We start from the raw sequence: 22,672 nt of genomic DNA on the forward strand, positions 1-22,672 counted from the left end.
AGTGATTTTAATCACGTCGATCGCACTCTCACAAACGCACCCAAACAGCCTTTCAGTTTATTTTTCTCGGTTGTCAAAACGTTGTTAGGCCAGGTCAAAGGGTAAAATAACATTACGTTTTATTTTGTAGGTACAAATTTAATTTGTTTGTCCATAATAAAAATTTTCATTACGAATTTTAAATTTTACTTTGAGTTAAAAATATTTATTAAAAATTCAGCAATATAAGTATCTTGTTTTAAATGACATCATATATAAATATGTTCATTTTCTTGGCTTATTAAAATAGCAGCCAGCTTTTTGTCGTGGTTTTGTTTGCATATAGCGAAAGGGCAGGGGTCACGCCAAAGAATATAATTCTTTGGTCACGCGCGAAAAAACACCGGAAGTGTTGAAGTTTACACCACCTGACGAAAAAACGTCGTGTGTGTTATGCGCGATTTGAACGATTTGCGCAATTTGAAATTGCGCAAAAAAAATCCTTGCGCAATTTGAATTGAAACATGTGTTTCAAATTGCGCAAGCAACGTATTAAATTGCGCAAGTAATCTGCAAATTGCGCAAGGTTTTTCGACAGATTGTGAAATCATGCACACCCATATTTTTATAGTATTTAATTTCTAAGAATGATTCAAAATTAAAGATAAATATCGCATTTCCTTATTTTAGTAGTGCAAATATTGTTATAAGTTAGCATACCGTCGAAGAACCGACGAAGGAAAACGAAGCGGTGGTGTTCCACCAGGCGGGCGCGGCGCGGGCGGCCGGCTATACTAGGCCTACTCTAGCCTAGCTAGGGTCTGGACTACTGATACTGACTAGGTTACATGGCCTAGCTTAAACTAATATTAAAAACTTAAAAAGTGAGTATTAAACATTATCTTCATTGAAATGGTCTTATTTATATAATAAAATACTAAATTTTAAACTCCTCTGCCTAGGCCTAGCCTAGCCATGTATGGGAAAATTTACAGTTCGTTTTCAAATTGCGCAAAGGTGTCATATTGCGCAAGAACTATCTTGCGCAATTTACAAATTGTGCAGCGCAATTTAAAATTGCGCAAAGATTTTCTTGCGCAATTTGAAATTGCGCAAGTTGATTGCGCAATTTGAAATTGCGCAAAAAAATCCTTGCGCAATTTTAAATTGCGCAAGAATTCTTTGCGCAATTTCAAATTGCGCAAGGATTTTTTTGCGCAATTTCAAATTGCGCAAATCGTTCAAATCGCGCATAACATGTGTTTTAAACCAAAAGAAATATCCGGTACCTAGGCCTAGGGCCTAGAGTTAAAAAATAGTTTTCATTGATTGACTTGCATGATGCTATAATAAAAAATGAAGTTGCGATCCCATAAAATGCTTTCAAATCAGTTAAATCCTAGTGATTCCCAAGCTAGGCCAAACACGGAAGAGGAAGCAACGACGAAGACAGATACCGATGATGATAATCAGGCCACACTGCCACGTTTGATGGATGGTGACAGTAGCACAGATGGGCCTAGACTCAGAAAAACTAGACAGTGGGCCTATCTAGATATGGACGTGATAAAAGTCGTCCACGTTAACCTGTTTTTATATTCAACATGTTTTTCGATTCAAACAGGTGTTCTGCCGGTGAGAAATTAATTATATTTAATTTTATTATTAATTAATATAAAAAACAAGTATTTTATTTTGCTAGGCCTACTAGAGGCTAGGCTATGTATGGCTACTTTAATTATTTATGCTCTTTATTATTCAAAAATATAATAAATTGTTTATTTTGTTATTAGTTATAAATAATGTGAATGTAAATTCTTTTTTCAGTACCTTACTCGGTCATTGAACCTAGACACTGTTCAGTTTGGCTACCTCCAAACGACGTTTTATCTTGTACAATTAATAGGTGGTCCTTTGTATGGCCGATTCGCAGATGTACACGGCAGTCGTATTGCAATGCTTCTCGCATTTTCATCTGCAGCTCTTATGTATGGAATTCTTGGAGCTGCTACTTCAGCATTTGGCGTCTTTTTATCAAGGCTACCATCGTTGTTTCTTCATGCATTTCATGGTTTGTAATTGTTCTCAAATGTGTTGGACAAGTATTTAATAATAAACCCCTAAGAAGTCAGCTTTAAAACAATAACATGCTATTTTAAAACTTGTGTAACTTTTAAACTACTAACTCTTACTTTTAAAGCTAACAAATAGAGTGTATTTTAATGTTTAGACACCTTACCTTTGAAATCTTTTATATTTTAATGTTCACCAATCTTTGTTCACAAAATCTGTTGACAAAATCATTTTAATCATGATAATTAGTTAAAATAGAAATTAAAAATAACTTAAAATATAAATAATCATTAAAAAATATGATGTATTCTAATGATTTAATAAAATGTTAATTAATTTTTTTTTTTTTTTTTTTAAAGCTTCACAAATAGTTATTGTTGACGTGACTGAACCATCAAAACGAGCTGCTGCTTTAGGTCGCATGTCATTATCATACGGACTAGGAAGAGTGATTGGTCCGTTAATTGGAGGCCAAGTTGCAAGCAGATTCAGGTATACAATAAGTTCATACTCTACTAGAAATTATTTTTAAAATATCGCAGTGGCATAGCGCAATGGCCTGAAGGAATTTAGTGGCCCTCCAACGCTGGTGGTCTCGGGCGTTTTTTAGCCTTTTTCGACATATTTTAATGTCTTTTTCCCCTGGGGACTGCTCAGGGGCCCAAATAAGCTCTGGGGCCCCTGTGTTTAGCCAGTGAGCACAGCCTTTACGCCACTGTATCTAAATTACAGACAATTATGACACAGACGTACAGTAGAACCCCTTTCTTGAAACAGCCTTGTTCTGTGGACACTTTCCTCTGAAACAAAGAAAGAACAGTCAGTACCTTGTATATGTTTTAACCCTTTTATTAAGCAGACACTTTCTTATTCCCGAATGTGTCTCCATAATAGGGGTTTTACAATAATTTAGTTAGTACTGGAATTGATCAATGTTTTAAATCCAAATTACAACCATACTTACAGTAGAAGTGGTGCCCTCCTGTGTGACGGCCCTATTCAGGAGACAGACACCACTATAAGGTGACACTTTCCCATGAAACGAAAGACAGCAATATAAGTTTTAACACCACAGCCAACCACTATTCTGGAGAAATTTTTCTGTAAAACAAACCAGCGACAAAAATGTGTTTTATCTTCATGATCCCTGTTCAAGCGACATCCCTATTAACGGGTCTTTCACACCTGTTCCGGTCCGGCGAATCGAACATCAATGTTTCGTTTTCACGTGGTTATGTGCCAATCGATATGCGCGTAGCCGCGTGAAAACGAAACATTGACGTTCGATTGGATTTTCCGGCGCCGGACTGGAACCGTGCCGGAACAGGTGTGAAAGACCCTTTAGACCGGACACTTGGTTTGGGGTTCTACTGAATGAAGATCTGCTGTGCCATAATTGCCATCATCATTTTTACCTTCTTGTACCAAATTACCAAAAGCATTATTATTTTTCTTTACAATCTTTTGTTTTCTTAAATTTTTTTTTGTATAGTGAACAGTCAAGTGCCTTTGTTGCGTGTGGAGGTTCTTTACTAAGTGTTTTAATCATCCTAAAATTCATTCCAAAAAACACAAAAACCTCTGGTGCTAAAGATGCTAGTGGAGGTGATTATAAATTTGTTTACAGATTTGTGCCATGCTGTAGTGTTCGTTGAACACTTGTAGAAAATTATATTATGTTGTCTATGTTATTATTATGTTGGTAATTTATCCTTTTATTATATGTATATGACGACCGTGATGGTCTTGTAACAGGTCATCTCTCAACAGGTCAACCAAATGATATTTTTGTTGTCTTATAATTGTTTTGTATATATTTGTGTCGAATAAATATTGAATTGAAATTAAATTATCGAGAAGTTTTAGTTGATTCGATGGCAGCTAAGTTACAGTATCAGACAAAATAATTTAACACTTGATTTACTCAAATTTAAACAGCTGTTTATTAAATAAAGTGCGAAATACTCGAGCATATGCCTTTATATATTTATTTATCTGGCAATTAAACATTAAGCAAATTGCATGCTTGAATTTATTGATTGTTCTACTCCATTTAAACATTAAAATACTGATTCAAGTTTGTTTTTTAATTAGGTCAATGCACTGTGTATACTATTATTTTCCTCCATTGTGGATATATTGTTGTTCTGATTTACTCTTCTTGTTTTACAGCTACTCCAATCTTTAATTGAATTCTTTTCATATTTTTAGAAACCAAGTCTTCCGAAGGAATTTTCAACATCTCCAAGATAACTTCCATTCTCACCAAATCTCCAGGAGCAATATTCTTCATTTTCTTTATGATGATTGCTGGTGCACCAAGTTACTTGTTTGAAGGCATGTTGTCAGTCATCACTATGGAAACATTTAAATTAACCCCAGATCAGACGGGTTTCATACTTTCATTTTCAGGAGTGATTTCAATGGTAAAGTTTTACAACAATAACATCACACATTACATTATAAGTTAAGATTGGTTAGTTGAGTTTTATGGAGGTTGACGAAATTAAACTGTATAAAGCTTCACTAAACTATATAGTGTGCTATAACTTGTTTTAAATTCATCCAAACATAAGGGGTAGTCAGTATATCTAGTAAACCTTGAGTATTCCAGGCGTTTTTTTAAAGCATAGCATATGGCAATGGACAACTTTGCCATTGGTTAACCAAAATGGGCCTAGGAAAGAGCCTAAATGTATCACTTTTGGGAGACTTAAAAATTTTTTCTAGTTACAATCCAGTCTTTGAGAAAAAAACTATTACCATATTTATTCGAATAAAGGCACCGGGACATTTATTCCAAATGATGTTGTGAGAGAGGCATTTATTCGAAGTGGAGGTAGGGAGACATTTTATTCAAAGCGGTGCATTTATTCTAATAAATATGGTAACTTTAAACTCGATTGTTGAAGCCTTACTGTGTTTCTTAATATCATTAGGGACAGAGAATAATCATATTGATGTGTATGAAAAAAAAAAGTAACTTACACTGTTGCCATTAACATTCACTTAATTTGTTTACCTAGCTTGTTCAAGGCTTCGGTATTGGTATTCTGACAAAGAGGTACAGCGAAGCAGTCATTTTAAACGGGTCGATTATCACTCTACTTATTTCTTATTCATTTCTGGTAAGTTTACTTCTTTTTGGCCTACTAACATAAAAAACAAACGATAACCAATCTTGTCCAAATTATTCTACTACAGTAACTAAAAAAAAAGGATTTTTTTTTAGTGTCAAAGTTTAGGACAGTCACTGTAATCAACAGTGTATATGATATTAACAACTTATGAGTAAACAAAGTGTATTTACTACAGTAGCTGTAGTACAATAATTATGACATTGGCTAAAACAATCACATAATTGCATTTATTATAATAGTTTATAGGCTTGGAAGAACATATGTTAAGTTTGAGTTTTTATTTATATATGCCTGTAACAGATGGACCCTATGATGATGTTAAAATAGATAAAACATTTGTTACTGTATATTACAGAAGTACATTTAACAAGAATAATATTTGGTATATATATACTATATACAAGCAAGTTTTAAATACATGCTCAATAAAAAAATTAGGAAATTTTACCTAGATGTTCTTCAACATTAATTTTAATTGTCTTATATAAACACTTCTTGTGTACAGAAGCTAACCCTTTTCTGTAATTCCCTCTAAGGGAAAAAATGGTTATATTTAATATAAAATTATATGCAATACAGGTTAATTAAAAATGTTCTGTTTTGCAGTGTTTCGTTTCAACCACAACTCATTTGATTGTGGTTCTTGTGCTAATAACGTGTGGTAATGGGGTCATAGGTACGGTACTTACGAGCTCACTAACAAAAACAGTTTCAGTAACAGATACAGGTAAGTTTTACACCTAAATACAGTAAAACCTAATTTTAAACTCATGCATATTCATGTTTCCATCTCTGCAATGAATTCTAGTTCCTTGAGTTTTTCAATTCAGCAAAATTGGTAGATCAAATTGTTTCTACTTTTGCAAAGTAAAAAATTGTGCAACCAATCAGAGCTCATGAAATGAGTTATGATGCGTTCATGAGCACTCATGCGAATTGAAAAGCTCAGTAGATACGCAGCCAACATGAAAATCGCAGTTCAGCTATTATTCTCGTGTAGTGAAAAGGGCAGCGTTAAATACATATATTTTTTTCTCTCTCTCTCTCTTCCGGTTTACCACCACTTTTATTCATTGTCATTTTCTCCACTTTGTCATTATTTATATATATATATATAAATTTATTTTTTTATTTATTATTATTACTGTATTAATTTTTTATGAATAGGGTCTCCAGAAATGTTCTGTAAATTTGAGAACTTAAATTAGATTAAATTATTCTTATAGTTATTTAGACATTGGTCACGTTTGATAAATAGTTTAGCATTTTGAAGAATATTCACGCTTTCTAGAAACTGTCTAAAAATGTTTCTTTCTCCTCAGGTACAATGCTAGGCCTTGGACATGCCTCTCAGTCTCTTGTTTCAACCATGTCACCGACTGCTGGAGCTTATTTACTTGAACGATTTGGTCTTACCTCATTCGGAATAGTTGGTGTTGTAGTATACTTGATGTTGCTATTTGCGCCAAAGAAATAGCGTGTTTTATATCACTTTGTAACACTATGATACAAATTTGTATTTATTATTAATATAGTAGAACCCCTTGTTTTGGACATCTCTATTAAGGGGACATTCCTGTGAAACAAACGAGATGAAATATACTGTATGCAATAAAACTAAATCCAAGCCCTATTCAAAGGACACTCCTATTCAGACAACACTCCTATTATGAGGTCGTGTGGCGCAGTGTGTTGGACGCTGGATTACTGATCGTTAATTCGAATCCAACTCTCGCCGCATTGCTTGTTTTTTGTTTCCTTAGGCAAGACACTTTATTTATTTTTGCCTCTCTCCACCCAGGTGTATAAAATGGGTGCCCGGTTAGACACAACTTTGTGCTGATTACTAGCTGCATTGTGGATGTATACGTGTTTGATCCAAAAAATGACCAGGATATTAATGCTATAAGTGCCTTTGAACAGGATTACTCATGAAAATGGCGCTTTATAAACGTGGTATTATTATTAAGGGGAATAAGAGGTATTATTACTAATTGGTGATGGTTTTTTAATCTACACAGTACTGTACTACTTTCACCTTCAGTCAAAATGATCACTATTCAAATTACATCGGAGAGCCATTGCAATCAAAGTTGATGTCTGCAATAAATATGTACGTTTAAATTTGCACATAGTTCCTATAATTTGGATAATAATGGTCAACAATTGAAATTTCATATTTTATTGTAATGTAGATTATGAAATAAAATATTTATTTTTACTTCAGGTGTGTGTGAATAACATATTACTATTATTATTACTAATTTAACTATTTAGAGGTTAAGTATTTAAATGTCAATCGTTAATACCTCGATGATCGGACGAAGGTTAGAACGAAAAATGGGGACCGAGTGACAGTACATCCTCTGTCACGTGATTAAACACCTAGAAGCATAATACAAGGCTACTGTCTGCTGATTGGTGTGCGTCCGAAAAAGTTTGACGCAGTCCTAACTACCCGTAAAGAATAACAAGAATAAACCTGACATCTTTAAGTCTGTTTTATGACAAACAGGATGCGTATTATTAACACGTGGAAATGATAAGCAAATAACCGACCCTATATAAGATTATAATATTAGGGCATATTATATCATTTGACAATGATGATGATTACAAAGCAACAGACAAGTTCACGTTTACACATGCCCTTAGGTTTTAGCCGTCCTGTGATCTGACAAACATCTGTCAATCCATTAAACATATCTAATTAGTGCTATACTCATTCTCGTTTATTGCACGTGTGTATAAATCTGTCGTGCGGATGGTCAGTCAAAATGATTGAGTATTACTTAGAAATTAAGTACGGCGTTGTTGGCTTACTCAGTGAACTGGTAGGCTTATATTTATTCATTTACAATCCTGTTTAATTGTAGTTCCAATATAATGTTTTATGAAGGTATCTGAACTGAACACTAGGAAATGTGCTGCTGAAATTATTATTATTTTTTTATTTTATTAATATCTTCAATTAATTATACTATATTTTAAATGAGAATTGCCTCACTATTATTTAGGGTACGAAAAAGGGGACGTTTTGTCTTTAAAAAAATGTATTTCACAATTTCTTCCAACGAGATACTGTATAATATTCAAATAGTTATATTTTTTACAATTGATAGGATATGAAAAAAAAAGAAATTCACATAGACGGGCGGTAACGGTAAGCTGCCACGTAGAATCTGTATCCAATCCTGAACGGAAACGACTCGCCCGCTCCGCGTTGTGTACAAATGGTCATAAAGAATTACATAGATTCTATATATATGTATCACCGTTAAGGCTCGTCTGTGTAAATTGGCTTTCTAATATTTTTTTTTTAATCATGTTTTTTTAGTATGGTTTTTTAAATGACTCACTCACTCACTAGTCACATCTTGAAGGAAATATTGTTCTTTCCACAAGATGTTCTCACGGGTTATTCGCATGTGGAAAACATTTTTTTTCAAATGTTCACTTTCGGTTATGATATGAATGACGATATGATTCAAATTTTAAATAGCTTTAAATTACTATTTAGGCCTATTATTGGACAGTCGGGAAGTAGGATTTTCTTTTTCCATTCGAATTCCATAGTAAATGGCCGCCTACTGTAACATTTTCACGAAAATGTGGAAATACTAAAACAAATCACAACTTAAAAATTGACATTGACAATCAGAACCAGCATCAAGAAACGTCGTCGACAGAAGATACTGTCTTATTAGACAGTTTTGCATATTGCATTAAAACGCTTATTCATTCATTTTTTTTATTTGTTTCAATCCACAGTAATAATAATAAACATAACATAATAAAATCAACCTTATTTCTTATAAATTGCAGAGGAAAGAAAGGGAGGAAACAGAAGAAAACTCTCCCAACCCACACTTATATAAGATTACATCTCCACAGTTAAATAGTCTGACCTAACATTGTATTGTTGGACATGGTATCAGCATATTGAGATACCCCTTTATACTGTTATTTTAATACTTTTTTGCTCATGAAAATGTGTAATTATACAACAATTATTTGATAGATGGATTAGGTAATAAGCCTACAATATTAATGCAAGTTGATGTTTCTTATTATAGATATTATACTTGTAGGCATTTACAACTTTCACTCCAGAATATTCTGTATAATGGAATGACAGGATATTTGTCTATTCATCTCATTTTATTTATGTAGAAAGAAAACTTTAAAAAGGACACAAAACCATGGAGCTTATTTTGCGTGCGGCACACAGAAGAAAATTGCAAGCTTCTTTAGGAAACTAAAATTCTAGAAAATGTGAGTCATGAATGAATCAGTATCGTGTGGAAGACATACTTTTCTGTTCTCAATAATTTCGTGTCTTTCGTTATTTCGACCATTGTTTCATGACAATTCAATATTCAGAGAAGGCTGAAATTACACTTTTCAAATGTTAATAATGGTTCACAATCAATCTGAAAAAGGGTTGAAAATATTGATTGAAAAAGCGTTACAAAAATAGATAGCAAAATATAATGCGTTTGTGGGCATGACAATTACCATTGATATGCCACTTAGTGTTGGATCATTTTACGTCGATTAAACCCAAGTTGCGTGATTGCCTTTTTTTTTCACGAAATCGGAGGGTTGTATCGGAAACGCTTGGTCATAATGTGGTCTCCTACAGACTGTTAAAGTTTTCTTGGCCCATGAACTGACACTAATATCAATGTTGAACTTTATATCTAATTTAAACTTAAATTAAGTAGGCATATGTCATAAAAATGAATAATGAAAAGCGAAAACAGAATGTTAATTTGTATATATAAATATTTGTTGATGGATTCAAACATGACGTAGGCCTATTACAAATGGAGAGAGGCATTATATACCAATGGATAACAGTTGTGTTCCTCTCTCCTTCATCTTTTTTTGTAATGTATTATGCCATTATGAACAATTTTCTGAAATAAAAGTTGAATTGAATATAGTATCTTTGCTATAAATCCCAGCCTATTCATTAGCCCACACCGGTCATAGGTGATCTCATGGTATCTTCTGCATTTTGCAGAGAAATATCTAGGTTCGATCGATTCTTTATGGTTGTGGCGACTTCAGAAAAATGTGTTTTTCTGGGCCTAGAATTATAAGCCTATCGTTAAAATCAGTTTAATCAATGAAGAAATATTTTAATTAATCAAAAAGTAATTATTATCTCAGTGGTCTTTTGTCTCTTCCTTATCTCTCTTCCTGTGGGAACCGTCTACGTTTACTATTCACGAATTCATATTATTTGCACAGACACACATTTCATATTATCTTATCTTTAATTACAATTTAAGTCTAAAGCATAAACATTTTCAAGAAACGATTAATCAGTTTATCAGTAGTACACAGAACTTACAAAACATGTTTTAGTAACATCCGGACCTTATCACCTTTGTACCAATAGAGGATATCCATCACGTTCCTACATATCCTCAGACATGAACGTGTGGCAGAATCCTGTATCAATCGACTATTTTAAATTGTTTACAGTATCTTTCCATAAATAGAGTTTAGTAATAGCTAAATATTACTTCGCGTTCACCACAGATTGGTAGTTCAAGGCAGCTTGTCTGAAATAGAATGTCATGATTGTGTCTGTCTTTCTGTCTGTCGTCTGTGCGATAGACCTCCTTCGACACTTGTTGTCATTTTGTCATTTAACCAAGTTTATGACTGTGGTTATTAATACTTCTCTTAATTATCGGTAGGCCTATGCCTCAACGAAATCGAGACTCGACATAACAACGGATTGATAATTATGTACCCTGATTGATTCTAAAACAACGTAGGCCTACATCATAATAATTGAGGAATAGACATTTTTAAAAATAGAATATTTCATAGTGGAATATTCAAATTAAACTGTTAATAATAGTTTTATTACTAGATGTTTTTAGTAGCTTGTTTATTATTTATATAATATAGAATGTTTTTCGTAATTTACAGTTCGAAGTCCCATGAATTAGAAAAATATTCCATTTTATTTAGGCCTACATTTTAAGTTAAATCTGACAAATCTTACAATTTGTTCACTTACACACAGATCTGACTAAAAATATCACCAAAGTTTAGAAAGTAGTAGGAATACATAATGAAGAAAGAGTTAATGCTAAAATTACCACCAGATGTATGGTTTAATCTGATAAGCTAAGTCTATCACTTTATATTTCTTTAAATGCAAATAGAAGAAACATATAAGTTATTTCCAGATTAATTTCTTTTTAATGAACTAATGGGGCCGGAGATGCTCCAATTATGACTCCATGTGATATCTGTCGCTCAGTAAAACATTTTTTAGAAATGCATAGGCCTAAAACCTATTTAACTCATCAAATCTTTTATCTTTAAATTACCCCAGTCGCCTTCGGGGACGTGATGTCAATGACCACTCAGTTTTACACACATATCCGTAATATTATCCTAAAACATATAATAAGATGCATCTGTTGGTTGTAAAAGAAGTATATATTCTATTAGTCTAAAGCTAGGCCTACTGTTACTGAGAGATAATCATGGGTGATCGAGTAAGCTAAAGAGGTATCACACATCACAGCAGTTACACCAACACTGGTCAGATTTAGAAAACGAGCATGGCAAAAATATCATCTTAACTTTTTTATCTTTCGTGGTTCACCACCACCTTTATTCATTCAATATTTCATTACATAATTTCTAAACATTTTCTACCCTGTTTCCTTAATTTCTGTTTTTCATCTTAACTTTGTTGTATGTCAACGATTTAAAGCAAGGCCTGTCTTTGTTGAAGAAGTCGAATCCATAAGATTTTTTTTTTAAATGGTGTTTAACTAATGCGTCTGATTTTAACTCACGTACTATGTTATTACTTAAAAATCGACAAGAATCGACAAACACAGTTCAAATGTGCAAAGTTAACTGCGCGTATCAACAAATATATCAGCGTGTAAACGCGCTCGTATAAGGTGATCATATTGATGACATTTATGTAAAAGTTCACCTAGTGAACCAGCCTACATTAAATAGGTCAGAGGTGTATCTGATTAACGGAAACCTGTTCAGCCAACGTTATTAGCAACGATTATTTGTGGGTTAAAATGTATTATAGTGGAAAACAAATATATTGTTGAAAACTATCTTTTTTTTATAGAGTATATCAAGAATATGTTGCACATAAATAAATAATATGAATATTAAAGTCAAATAAAGTCAAAAACTATAGGCCTATGTTAATGACTCGATCATGAACAAACGTAAAAAATGTTCAAACTTTCCAATTAGCAAGTTTACCAAAAGATAAGGGCCTAATTATTAATTACATTAATGATCCAAATAATTATTAATTTATTTAGTATGGTGTTAGTCCATACAATTCTACAAACTGTACTCATTTAGGCCTACTCAATTAGTTAATTATTAATTAATTAATAGCGATTTGCTAAACCGAACCCAATTATTAATGAATTAAATCATTTAGTTTTAAAAGTTTAATTTTAGGATAGCGTATACCGTAATTAATATCTATGCTCTGATGTGACGATTTAAAACACTTTACAAAACATTTCGCGAACATTTTCTGTTCTTCAAAATTGAATTAATTTCAGCCGGAAATAGAGTTTCCTTTTTGAGTACAGTAACAGCTAAGGTCGCTTCGAGTCATTTCTACGAGGGCAATCAGTGACTTACCCTGGGAAACTGTATTTAAGCGACTTTGCTTACTGGCACTAGTTCAGAACAGTTAGCGATACGAGTGGCTCTACAAGATAGATTGTTATTAAGTACCGACATTATTAAGGATTATAATTAGTTAAATTAACCAGTTGACTTGACTTGTTTTATTGGCAGAAAAAAAAAGAATAATATTTCTTCGTTTAACAAGATCAACAAACAATACATAGAAGACAATCATGACTTTGGAAGCGGTTTTTAGAAACTTTACTTTAAAATCTTTGAAAGAGTTTGATGTGAATAAAAAGGTGAAAACGATATCTGATGGAAATTCTAATCCTATCACGAAAGAATCGATCATTAAGGACGGGGTTATTGAAAAACGGCGGGATCCTAAGAAGTTACCAAATAACACCTGGAGACCTAAGTTCTGCATTTTGACGGCAGACAGTTTAACGCTGCATAAAAAATCATCATGCGATGATTCGGAGTATTCGCATAAGATCTCTCTCGTAGAAGTCACGTCGGTTGAGAAAATAGAAAAAGGCAGAAGGCATATTCATTTTGATCTGGTGACGCAGACACAGAGAATTGGTTTGAGAGTTCCTTCAAGAGATGTTGACTGGCTTATTCAGATACAACTGGCTGTAGTTGCTTGTAAGAACAGGAATGACTTTCGACGAGAACTCACTACCAAAACTTCTCTTATCGCAACAAAGTACAATTTAAAGAAAAACACAAAGAACTTGCAGGAAGTTATTCTAGATAAGGACGAAGAATATGGAGAAGGTAAGTTGGTGAAATCAGGAAAGACATTACTATAGTTTCACTCTTCCCTGGTGAAAGGAATACAAGGCAATCTAACAACATGACACTGAGCTCGCCTTGCCAAGATAAGAACTCGTAACATCAGTCCTTTGATATTATGTTTGACTGCGACAAATACCAATAGTACTGTACTGACGTACTATTCTCCGCGGCGAGATAAAACCCAGATAAAACCTTTGATCTCCGGAGCTCATCAGCATTCTGTTGTTATCTTGCCTTGCTTTAAATGTAGTCTTAAAATTAAGTGCGTGTGTGTGTTCACATTGTGAACTGAAAGTAAAACTATTTAAACTGGTAAATCAACGGAAAACACAGAATACATAACAGGTCCTACATAAAAAAAAGTATGGCTGCACTCAAGTGTTTAACTATAAACTAGTAAAAATGTAGTGTATAGCCAAAAGTGGTTTCTAATTTTAGTTTTCTTTAACAAAAGACACTCAAAACACATCTTTCCCTTGAACGATCTGTCATTCCTCTCTGTAAATAATGAGTGTGGATTTCAAATTGGTGTTATTATTGACAAATTACCTAATTTTGAATGCTATTTTTTCTAATAAATTGTATAATAAAGCTAAGCCACATATTCATTACAATAATTAAGGAGGCCTAATTTCTATAAAGTGGGTAATTTGTATTGAGTAATTTAATTTTACAGTAGTGGTTTCTATCTAATCAAATTATTATGAAGACATCAAACATTATCCAATTAGCACGTTATGAAATAAAGTGTTCTTAATACAGAATTCTTATGCAACGTTTAGTAAGTTTGCTACATATCAAATGGGATATTTATCTGTGAAATGTAACGAGAAATCATTTAACTTGGTTCTCAATAGAGGCACAACGCAATGACCTAGACGCAACGCAAGTGCGTTGATTAATGACAAACGACAATTGGAATAATCTATCACTTGTGATTGGTCAGATCACTTACGTTTCGTTACGTACTTGTGTTACGCCTCTAGTGGGAACAAAGTATATCTACATCAGAGATATAGACTATGCCTGGGGTACGGTGTGCCTGATTTGCAAGAGAGGGTTAGACCTATATTTAACACACCGAAGAACAGGTCACAGAGCTAGGCCTGTTACTTTACGTTTTCAGTAGCTTTTAACCACACGTGTCAATTAAAATGGAATCGTAGCGGGGTTTCATTCATTTCTCTTGGGTTTGGAGCAGACTCTGTGTTTCTTTAATATTCAACGATCATTTCAGTGGTTAGATGAATTAGCCGTTTTTTTTCTTAAAATGTCACATTATGTTAGTGAACGTAACAGGTGTGATGACACGTGTGGCGTTCCATATGACAAGTGTCATCATGGGATTGTTCGTACCAGTTAGGTCTACTGCCTTTATAGGCCTACAGTTGAATAAAACATACATGTACTTACGATAAAATCGAAGACTTCTTTTTTGATCACGAGTTAAAGATGGAAAGAAATAGAGTACTACATATGACTCAGCTGTCTCGTTCTTCAGCCTGTCTGTAACAAAGATTGTTTTCCCGTGGTAACGTACATGTAAACTTCATAAACGTCATAATATAACTTTCAAGGATTCCAAAAAATATATCCAATTATCACTATTTACTCATTGTTATATTATTTAGCATATCATGTAGGAAAATATTATACCCATGAATATTAAAAAGTAAATTAATAGATTTTATCAACTGTCATTTATTAAAATTAATTTTAAAGGTGGTCCAATTTAGTTTACAGTGCCTTATGTCTATGTGTATCTTTCACTTTGCAATTACATTAGGCGCATTGAATAAATCGTTATTGTTTAAACAATTTACTTTCCAATTGAATCAATAATAATGTAAGCCTACAAAGAAATATTACGTGATAAATCTAAATTACTTCCTCGACAAGTAGTAAAGTTCGATGTAGGCCTATATATAAATTTCACATAAAATAGTAGGCCTCCCCAGACGATTAATAAACAAAATATCCTGTAACGTATAGCCGGTCGGCAAAATATCTGTTAAACACAATTAATGTAATTGTTGTATTTTTACGTATTTACTGAGTAATAATATATTTTTTGTAGGAATAGGTATTACGATCCGACGAGCAGGAGGGTGTATAGTTGTGTCCAGAATCTTGCCGGATGGACCAGTTGAAAAGACACAGAAGTTACAGCCAGGTAGGTACAAATAAATCATTGTTTAATAAGCACTGTGTTCACAAGGTACCGGAAGCAATGTTTTTATTAGATAACTTAACCAGGGAGTTGTAAAATATTTTACAACTCCCTGACTTAACCAAGTGATTAAACCAGGGAGTTGTTATTAGAAACAATTCCCTGAGTTCTAATAACAACTCCCTGATTAAACTTTAAATGTTCTGCTTTGAATGTAACTAGAGCGGCTAGCATGATCACGTTTTAAACTTCTCCAGCCGTCGTAAACGCGTCACAGCCCAATAAGCGTGTCAGAGTAATTTCACACGCAGTGATACGTCGCACGCGTTTGATGATTTACCGCGTGTGTTTGATATTGAGCCAAGTAGGCTATTATGAACAAGCCATAACCGTATAGTTATAATTAATTACTTTATAGTGGCCAATCATTGTTATGCCTCCAAACTGTTAACTTTGCCAACTATAGTCGAAGTTGGTCAACTGGTCTACACTACTCAGGGGAGTTTGCAAAGTTTGCTTTTGCAGACTTCTGCAAAATGGTTTCCTGCAGTTTGTCGAAGGTGGTAAATTGGTTAGCAATTAGAAAAATGTGCTTGATAAACTCGGAGTTACTAAATGAACCGACAGACCTGGATGTTGTGTTATACATTATGATAAAACATAATTGTGATACAAACTAAACATTTCGCCAGTCACGCTCTGATTTAAAAAAAAAAATGTATTATTGTAATAATATACAGCATAAATTTCATTTCAATATTAATTTATGATCTATATAATTCAGTTAATAATTTCATTACTTTTTAATTCTTTGATATTAGGAGATGAAATACTCAATGTGAACGGCATTGAAATATTGGAGCAAGAAGCAGAAGAGGTCGCTCAGCAAATACGATCGATACAAGGATCAGTTGTTTTACTCATCAAACCACTCATCAAAAGGTGGGTAAACTTTCTCATATCGTTACTGATTTACAGAACACGTTTAAGATTTCTTATAGCGTTTGAAGCGTAACGCTTTCTTTCATTTGGTTTAAAATAAGTTTCTAATAGAAAAGTGTAAGCTTCTTTTCTAAGAACGTATTTCAGTAAAACCAAACGATTCAGTAAGTTAAATAAGTAAGTCAAAGAACAAATTTAGAAATGGTCGAGCATTATATTCACTTTCATAAACCATTGGAAAGATAGGATAGGATAATGCATCATGCTCCTACGTTGTCAACGTTGATGTGATGTTCACAACAGGACTCACGACTCTCAGCAGCCAATCTAGTGCCAAAATGTCTGGTACTAGTTAATGCTCGCAACTCATTTTCCCAGGGAAGAAAATGAAATAACAGTTTTGAACACACTCATGCCAAACTATACAGTATAATAATAAAAGAACATCGTCTTACAAATTTAATAAAATCCAATTGAATTGTCTGGATTAAATTTACCCAGGGATTTAGTAGCTTTGTTTACAATTGAAGAAACGTTTGTATAAAATTATTCTTGAACTTTTCTAAATTTACTAGGCCGAGATCTTTCTGCATTACTTATCTGCATCGCATTATGTCTCTGCCAAAAAAAAGTATTTACACTTGTTATGAGTCACAAGTCTTCTTAGAAAATGTATATTTGGCTGCCTATGATATATTATGATACAAATGCCAAAATAACAATCATAAGGATCGGTATATTTAAAATTTGTTTTGTGCAATACAATATTCAACAAATTATACTTCGCGCGATAAAATTTCCAACTCAATTATAAATAATATGTAACCTCAAACTATTTTTACCATTACGAAAATAAAAACATGATCAATCATCCAGATATTTTTATTTTATAAAAATGAAATATAAAGCATGTAAAATTAATAACACTAATACGTTGGCCTATTTGATTATATTAAGACAGGTTTAAAATAATTCGAGGCTCAATACTCTAAGTTCTGAATGAGGTAATGAAAATACAATAGACCTATAAGCATAAGACCATGTAGACCTAGTATTAGAAATATCGTTTGAATGTGCAATTATAATCATTTGAAAGATTCAATAAGTTTCTTAATATCTGTCGTTAAGCATCCCAAAGTGGCAGGCAATAACCTATGATTAAGAGGTTGCAAATCGCCCGGAAATATGAATCAGAACTGTGTATCGCATAGCAATGAAATTCACAGGCCAGTTACTTACAAAAAAAACACGTATATTTCTTTAAGTTATTTCGTTTTTGTATCTCGCTCATTGTACACGTGTCCATGATTTTATATTAAATAACTTAACCATGGAGAAATATTTCTTAATGATATAACATAGTACATTTTAATAATTGCCATTACCTACCATTAGTAAGATGAACTCGTCATTCAAAATTGCAGGCCATAAATATGGAATAACCTACAAACTAAAATTAAAAATTCTCCAACAATTGCTTCATTCAAATCGATCTCATTTTTGTTCACAAACCTAAAAGTATTTCAAACCATCCCCGAATTATTTTGTATTTAAGACAAGAAAATGAAAAACAGGTTTTCTTTTACCTAATTGTGTAATCCTGAATAAAGATTTTGTTCAATAAATAAACCTATGCGACTTCCAAAAAGCAGCCAATGGGACTTAAATAACTGCTCTATACAACTAAATATATTTTAAATTACGCAGGCTTTACGTGTTCATAACATTCATGTTGTTAATCAGGTTTAGTATTAATTTTAGTCAAAATAGTGGTGATGATGGGGAACAGCTAGTTTCTACAAGAATACCTCAATGTTTTGAGAGAGGTGCCCGCGTCACCGTACATGCAGACATGCATAATCTGAGCGCTTACAGGAATTTTCAAGGTATAGCTCATAAAGAATAAGCTAATAATGCATTTGACCCGCACACTTTGAAATGCATTTTGGAAATTTTTATTTTTATTTAAATCGGTTTCTGAATGGTGCGCGGCGTATGGTGCGTTTGACCACATCATGTTAAAGCACGTTGAATTGATTTGAGCATGTTGACAAGTATTTTTTTATATACTTTATATCACATACCTTTGGTAAATGGAAATATTTCAGCATTATAAAAAATTAAACAAGAGGAAACATCCACAGAAACATCCAAATGAATCTTGATACATTAAAAAACTAACGAACTAAGCTAATCAACCGTAATATTGAAAACACTAGGTACGTGTGTGTGGTCTTATGACCAGTCTCATCTAATAGCCAGGTGCTCTAAAACATGCTATATAATAACTATTGTAAATTCTCTGACGTTGAGTTTAGAATTTGGAAGTATACCAATGTGAATATTTCAAACAATGCATTTTGTCAAAAGCATGATTCTAAACTAATACCGCATTTAAACTTTGAAATCAGTGTTTTAACCATCACATGAGTCTGAATTTATGGTAATTACAAAGTTATTTATCTTCTTGTATTTATTTTCTAACAGCACATCGTCCAGTCCGACCATTGAGTACACCTATACCACGGAACTTTGATGAGTTAGAATCAACGTACCACCATAGCACCCAGACAGAAAACCGGGAAAACAAAGACAACAGCAGACGAGAGAGCGAGCCATGCGACAATAGTGGTGCTAAGCCAGAAAAAGCTCCGGTGGAAACCAAAGTTCCGGTGGAAACCAAAGCTACAGGAACTAAAGCTCCAGAAACTAAACCCAGACGAAAACCCATGGAAACCGCCTTAAATTAGTCAATAACTTTTTTTTTCATTGGAGACGAAAAGAAAGTACTCTGTGTGCACACACCGCAATTGGTCACGTCCCTTCCCATGTACCCTACCCATTCTTGAAAAGGCTCAGCGTCTAGTACGGCACTGTGCTTACCCGTTTTATTATTCATCTTTTGGTATTGGAGAATATTTCTGTAAATAATTGTAAATATGAAACAGCGCAATGGGTGCATGCAATTAAAGTTGGCACCTGATATTATTACTATGCAAATATTAAAAACTCACCAGGATATGCAAATGAACATACATTCACTTATAAAATGTGAAACAAAAAATATATATTAGTGGTAATAATGCAATAATATGTTGATTGTCGCAAAGTTAATGATTAAGAGATTTTGTTGTATATTTGATACAATGGTAATGATGTTGACGGTGATGGCGATTAAGAAAAAATGACGATATTTGACGAGAAAAAAATAGATAAATCAAATAATGTTCATTAGGCCTACAACAATTATTAATAGCGATAATGTTGATGAGATATATTGGATGTTGATGAGGACGATTATAACACCCACGAAGCTTTTACTAAAGTGATGAAGTTGGTAATACTCTTATGATGAAAACGATGACACGACAATGAGGGATGACGACGCTGACACAACGTTGACGACGTCATGACGACGACGACGGTGACAATATTAATAATAGGGCCTTTCGATTTGAGACGACCGAGGACCGACGCCCAACCTAAGTTGGATGTGCCGTCGGTCGTCGGCTGTACCTAAACCATCAAACCTGTTTGTTCTGAGTCTGATATTATTTATTTTTACACAAAATCGTCGGTCGCCGATGGTCACTAATCGAAAGCTCCCTAATGTCGACGTTGACACGACAACATTGACGACGACATGACCATGGTAACAGCAACGATGAAAAAGCAGCTATCTATTTTACCATCTACTACGCCCGGAAAAACATTTTGCGCATCGTCTTGGTTTTTTTACGGGCCATTGAATTTTGTGACGACGATTTATGATAAGCTGACTCCCATAGCTTAGATTATGCTTATTCGACGCAGAACTAAATAGTTCTTATGACGACGAAAACGATAACAAACAGTGACATGAATATGACTAGAGACTTTCGATTTGCACGAATTGACGCCAACGACAGAGCAACCACTATTATTATCTGCGCATGTACAAAACAATAAATTATCATTTTCATAATAATGGCTATGATGTCGATGTTCTAATTATTATCGGTAGTACATACAGGTCTGAAACAATGATGTTGAAGAATAAGTGTATATTATACTACAGTATTTTAAAAGTTAAGCTTGGTTTCCACTAGGATGCAATGACGTACGCTCAACGCAAGTGATTTACGTCCTAGTGAGAACCAAGCATAAGTTTTGTCAGGCACGGCATAACACTAATAACAACACCTAACTGTAAAGTTTTTGTGTAGGTTTGTTAATTGTGTTTATAAAACTAATACATCATAATTGTGTTCCTAGTAGGCCTAAATGTACTTACAATAATTCGAATAGATGTATAATGTATAAAATAAATAAGCCTATGTCTTGTCAATTTGATATTTTGTTGATTGTCCTGTTTAGGTTACTTTAGGTATAATTTATATGAAACTGAAGTAAGCTGGTGCAACTCAACTTAAAGTGAACTGTAAAGATTATACAAAGAAAGATAAACTGGATATTATTATCTTCAATGGTAATTAACAGCAGAACTTTTTTTTAAACGAAGAATCGTTTAGCGCCCGCTACATACAAAGAACGAAGAATCGAAATGAGGCATACAATTAGTATACGGCTCTTCTTTATATCGCCCTCTACACGCTTAGGTCTCATTAAACTTTCCAATGACATACACGCAAAGACGTAAACTGCAACACAAGCGAATTAACCAATCAAAAGCGATGGATTATTCGAACTCTACCTTATATGATCAATTCGCTTGCGTTGCGGCTTACGTCTTTGCGTACTGTGCGTGTTTGGGAACATGCTAAAGTGCCACAAACGAATAAAGCGTCTTATTCGTATGAGGCAACTCAGTATGAGGCAACACAGGTGGTCGAAACACTTGCAACGCAGATAGAAGTTGAATAATCAATAGGGCCTAATTTGCTCGAATTAACGTCGTAGTAGAAATAACGCATCAATTATGAATTTCCTGATATCGCGGAAACTTAAGATTAACTCTGAACACGGTAAACCTACACAGAATCACTAAGTTGGCCTAACTGTGGTGTGTTTATTTTAAAAACATTGTTTTACACATAATAATGTAGGTGAAGTTAAATGGCAGGACCACTATACTCCTACGTATGTCAGAATACCGGGACGTTGAAAATGATTAATCGTATTTGCTGGAGGTCACAGACTGTATATTAGGGGGACTGTTTGTCGCCAAACATCAAACAGAGATGCCTAGCAAATATACCTGCGTGAGCTAAATGTATATCACAATTATTCTTCTTTTAATTGTTTAGAAGTAATTTGTAACCTTCCGTGTCTCTATTCAGTTAATCATTAATTATCCACACTGTATAAAAATGCCAGTTACACGTTAAGCAAATTTGCATAATATGAACTTTCGTTGACTTTGTACCGCAATCAACTTTGCGTAAACGGTTACCGGGTTTTTAAATCCGGGTGAATACTTATAACAGTTGGTTGGCCTAATACTATGAGGGCGTGTACAAGCAAAAGAAAGTTTTTCTATATTATTTTATTTAAACGTGTATTAACATGTAGCTTCTATCTATTATTTAAGGCGAAAACAGGAACGCCCTTCATTAAAATAGTGACGAGATGCTGGCTTTATTTGGTGATATTTATTTAGCCTTCGTTGCTTTTCTTTCGAACATTAATTTAGCAAGTTACATAAACAGAGTATGGAATGCCAAAGATTAATTTTACCTTCAAATAGCACCAACAGGCCTAAACTAGTTGACCGATAAATTACGCTTTTCAAGAACCATCAAGAAAAACATTTTAGGCCTATTTGATCCAATACAAATAACAAAAAAACTAAAATCGAAAATATCCGAATGAAATGTAAGAATGGATCATGTAAACATAATGATACTGTTTAAGTATATCATTTAAGTAGATTAATATGGATTTCACTGACGTTAGGCGGCTTTTCCTG

General features: G+C 33.6%; 2 protein-coding genes across 2 annotated transcripts; both read left to right on the forward strand.

Moving 5' to 3' along the window:
• The first annotated feature begins 1,243 nt into the window (after nt 1–1,243).
• LOC140049339 (solute carrier family 22 member 18-like) lies at nt 1,244–7,418 on the forward strand. The gene is made up of 8 exons (XM_072094214.1): nt 1,244–1,614; nt 1,807–2,050; nt 2,412–2,544; nt 3,545–3,657; nt 4,264–4,478; nt 5,079–5,180; nt 5,799–5,919; nt 6,515–7,418. The coding sequence occupies exons 1-8, from the start codon at nt 1,336–1,338 to the stop codon at nt 6,667–6,669; spliced, it is 1,362 nt and encodes a 453-aa protein (XP_071950315.1). The 5' UTR covers nt 1,244–1,335; the 3' UTR covers nt 6,670–7,418.
• A 5,371-nt stretch (nt 7,419–12,789) lies between these two features.
• Nucleotides 12,790–21,091, forward strand: LOC140049350 (uncharacterized). The gene is made up of 5 exons (XM_072094224.1): nt 12,790–13,631; nt 15,730–15,825; nt 16,644–16,764; nt 18,526–18,650; nt 19,252–21,091. The coding sequence occupies exons 1-5, from the start codon at nt 13,082–13,084 to the stop codon at nt 19,512–19,514; spliced, it is 1,155 nt and encodes a 384-aa protein (XP_071950325.1). The 5' UTR covers nt 12,790–13,081; the 3' UTR covers nt 19,515–21,091.
• Nucleotides 21,092–22,672: the final 1,581 nt, after the last annotated feature.

The sequence above is a fragment of the Antedon mediterranea genome, chromosome 1 (genome assembly GCF_964355755.1).
Source record: "Antedon mediterranea chromosome 1, ecAntMedi1.1, whole genome shotgun sequence".
Taxonomy (NCBI): domain Eukaryota; kingdom Metazoa; phylum Echinodermata; class Crinoidea; order Comatulida; family Antedonidae; genus Antedon; species Antedon mediterranea.

Coding starts and splice junctions, on each gene's coding strand:
- LOC140049339 (XM_072094214.1), top strand. CDS start 1,336: ATGAAGTTGCGATCCCATAAAATGCTTTCAAATCAGTTAAATCCTAGT. Junction 2,051..2,411: donor GTTTCTTCATGCATTTCATG/GTTTGTAATTGT, acceptor TTTTTTTTAAAG/CTTCACAAATAGTTATTGTT. Junction 5,181..5,798: donor TTATTTCTTATTCATTTCTG/GTAAGTTTACTT, acceptor TCTGTTTTGCAG/TGTTTCGTTTCAACCACAAC.
- LOC140049350 (XM_072094224.1), top strand. CDS start 13,082: ATGACTTTGGAAGCGGTTTTTAGAAACTTTACTTTAAAATCTTTGAAA. Junction 15,826..16,643: donor GACACAGAAGTTACAGCCAG/GTAGGTACAAAT, acceptor CTTTGATATTAG/GAGATGAAATACTCAATGTG. Junction 18,651..19,251: donor CGCTTACAGGAATTTTCAAG/GTATAGCTCATA, acceptor ATTTTCTAACAG/CACATCGTCCAGTCCGACCA.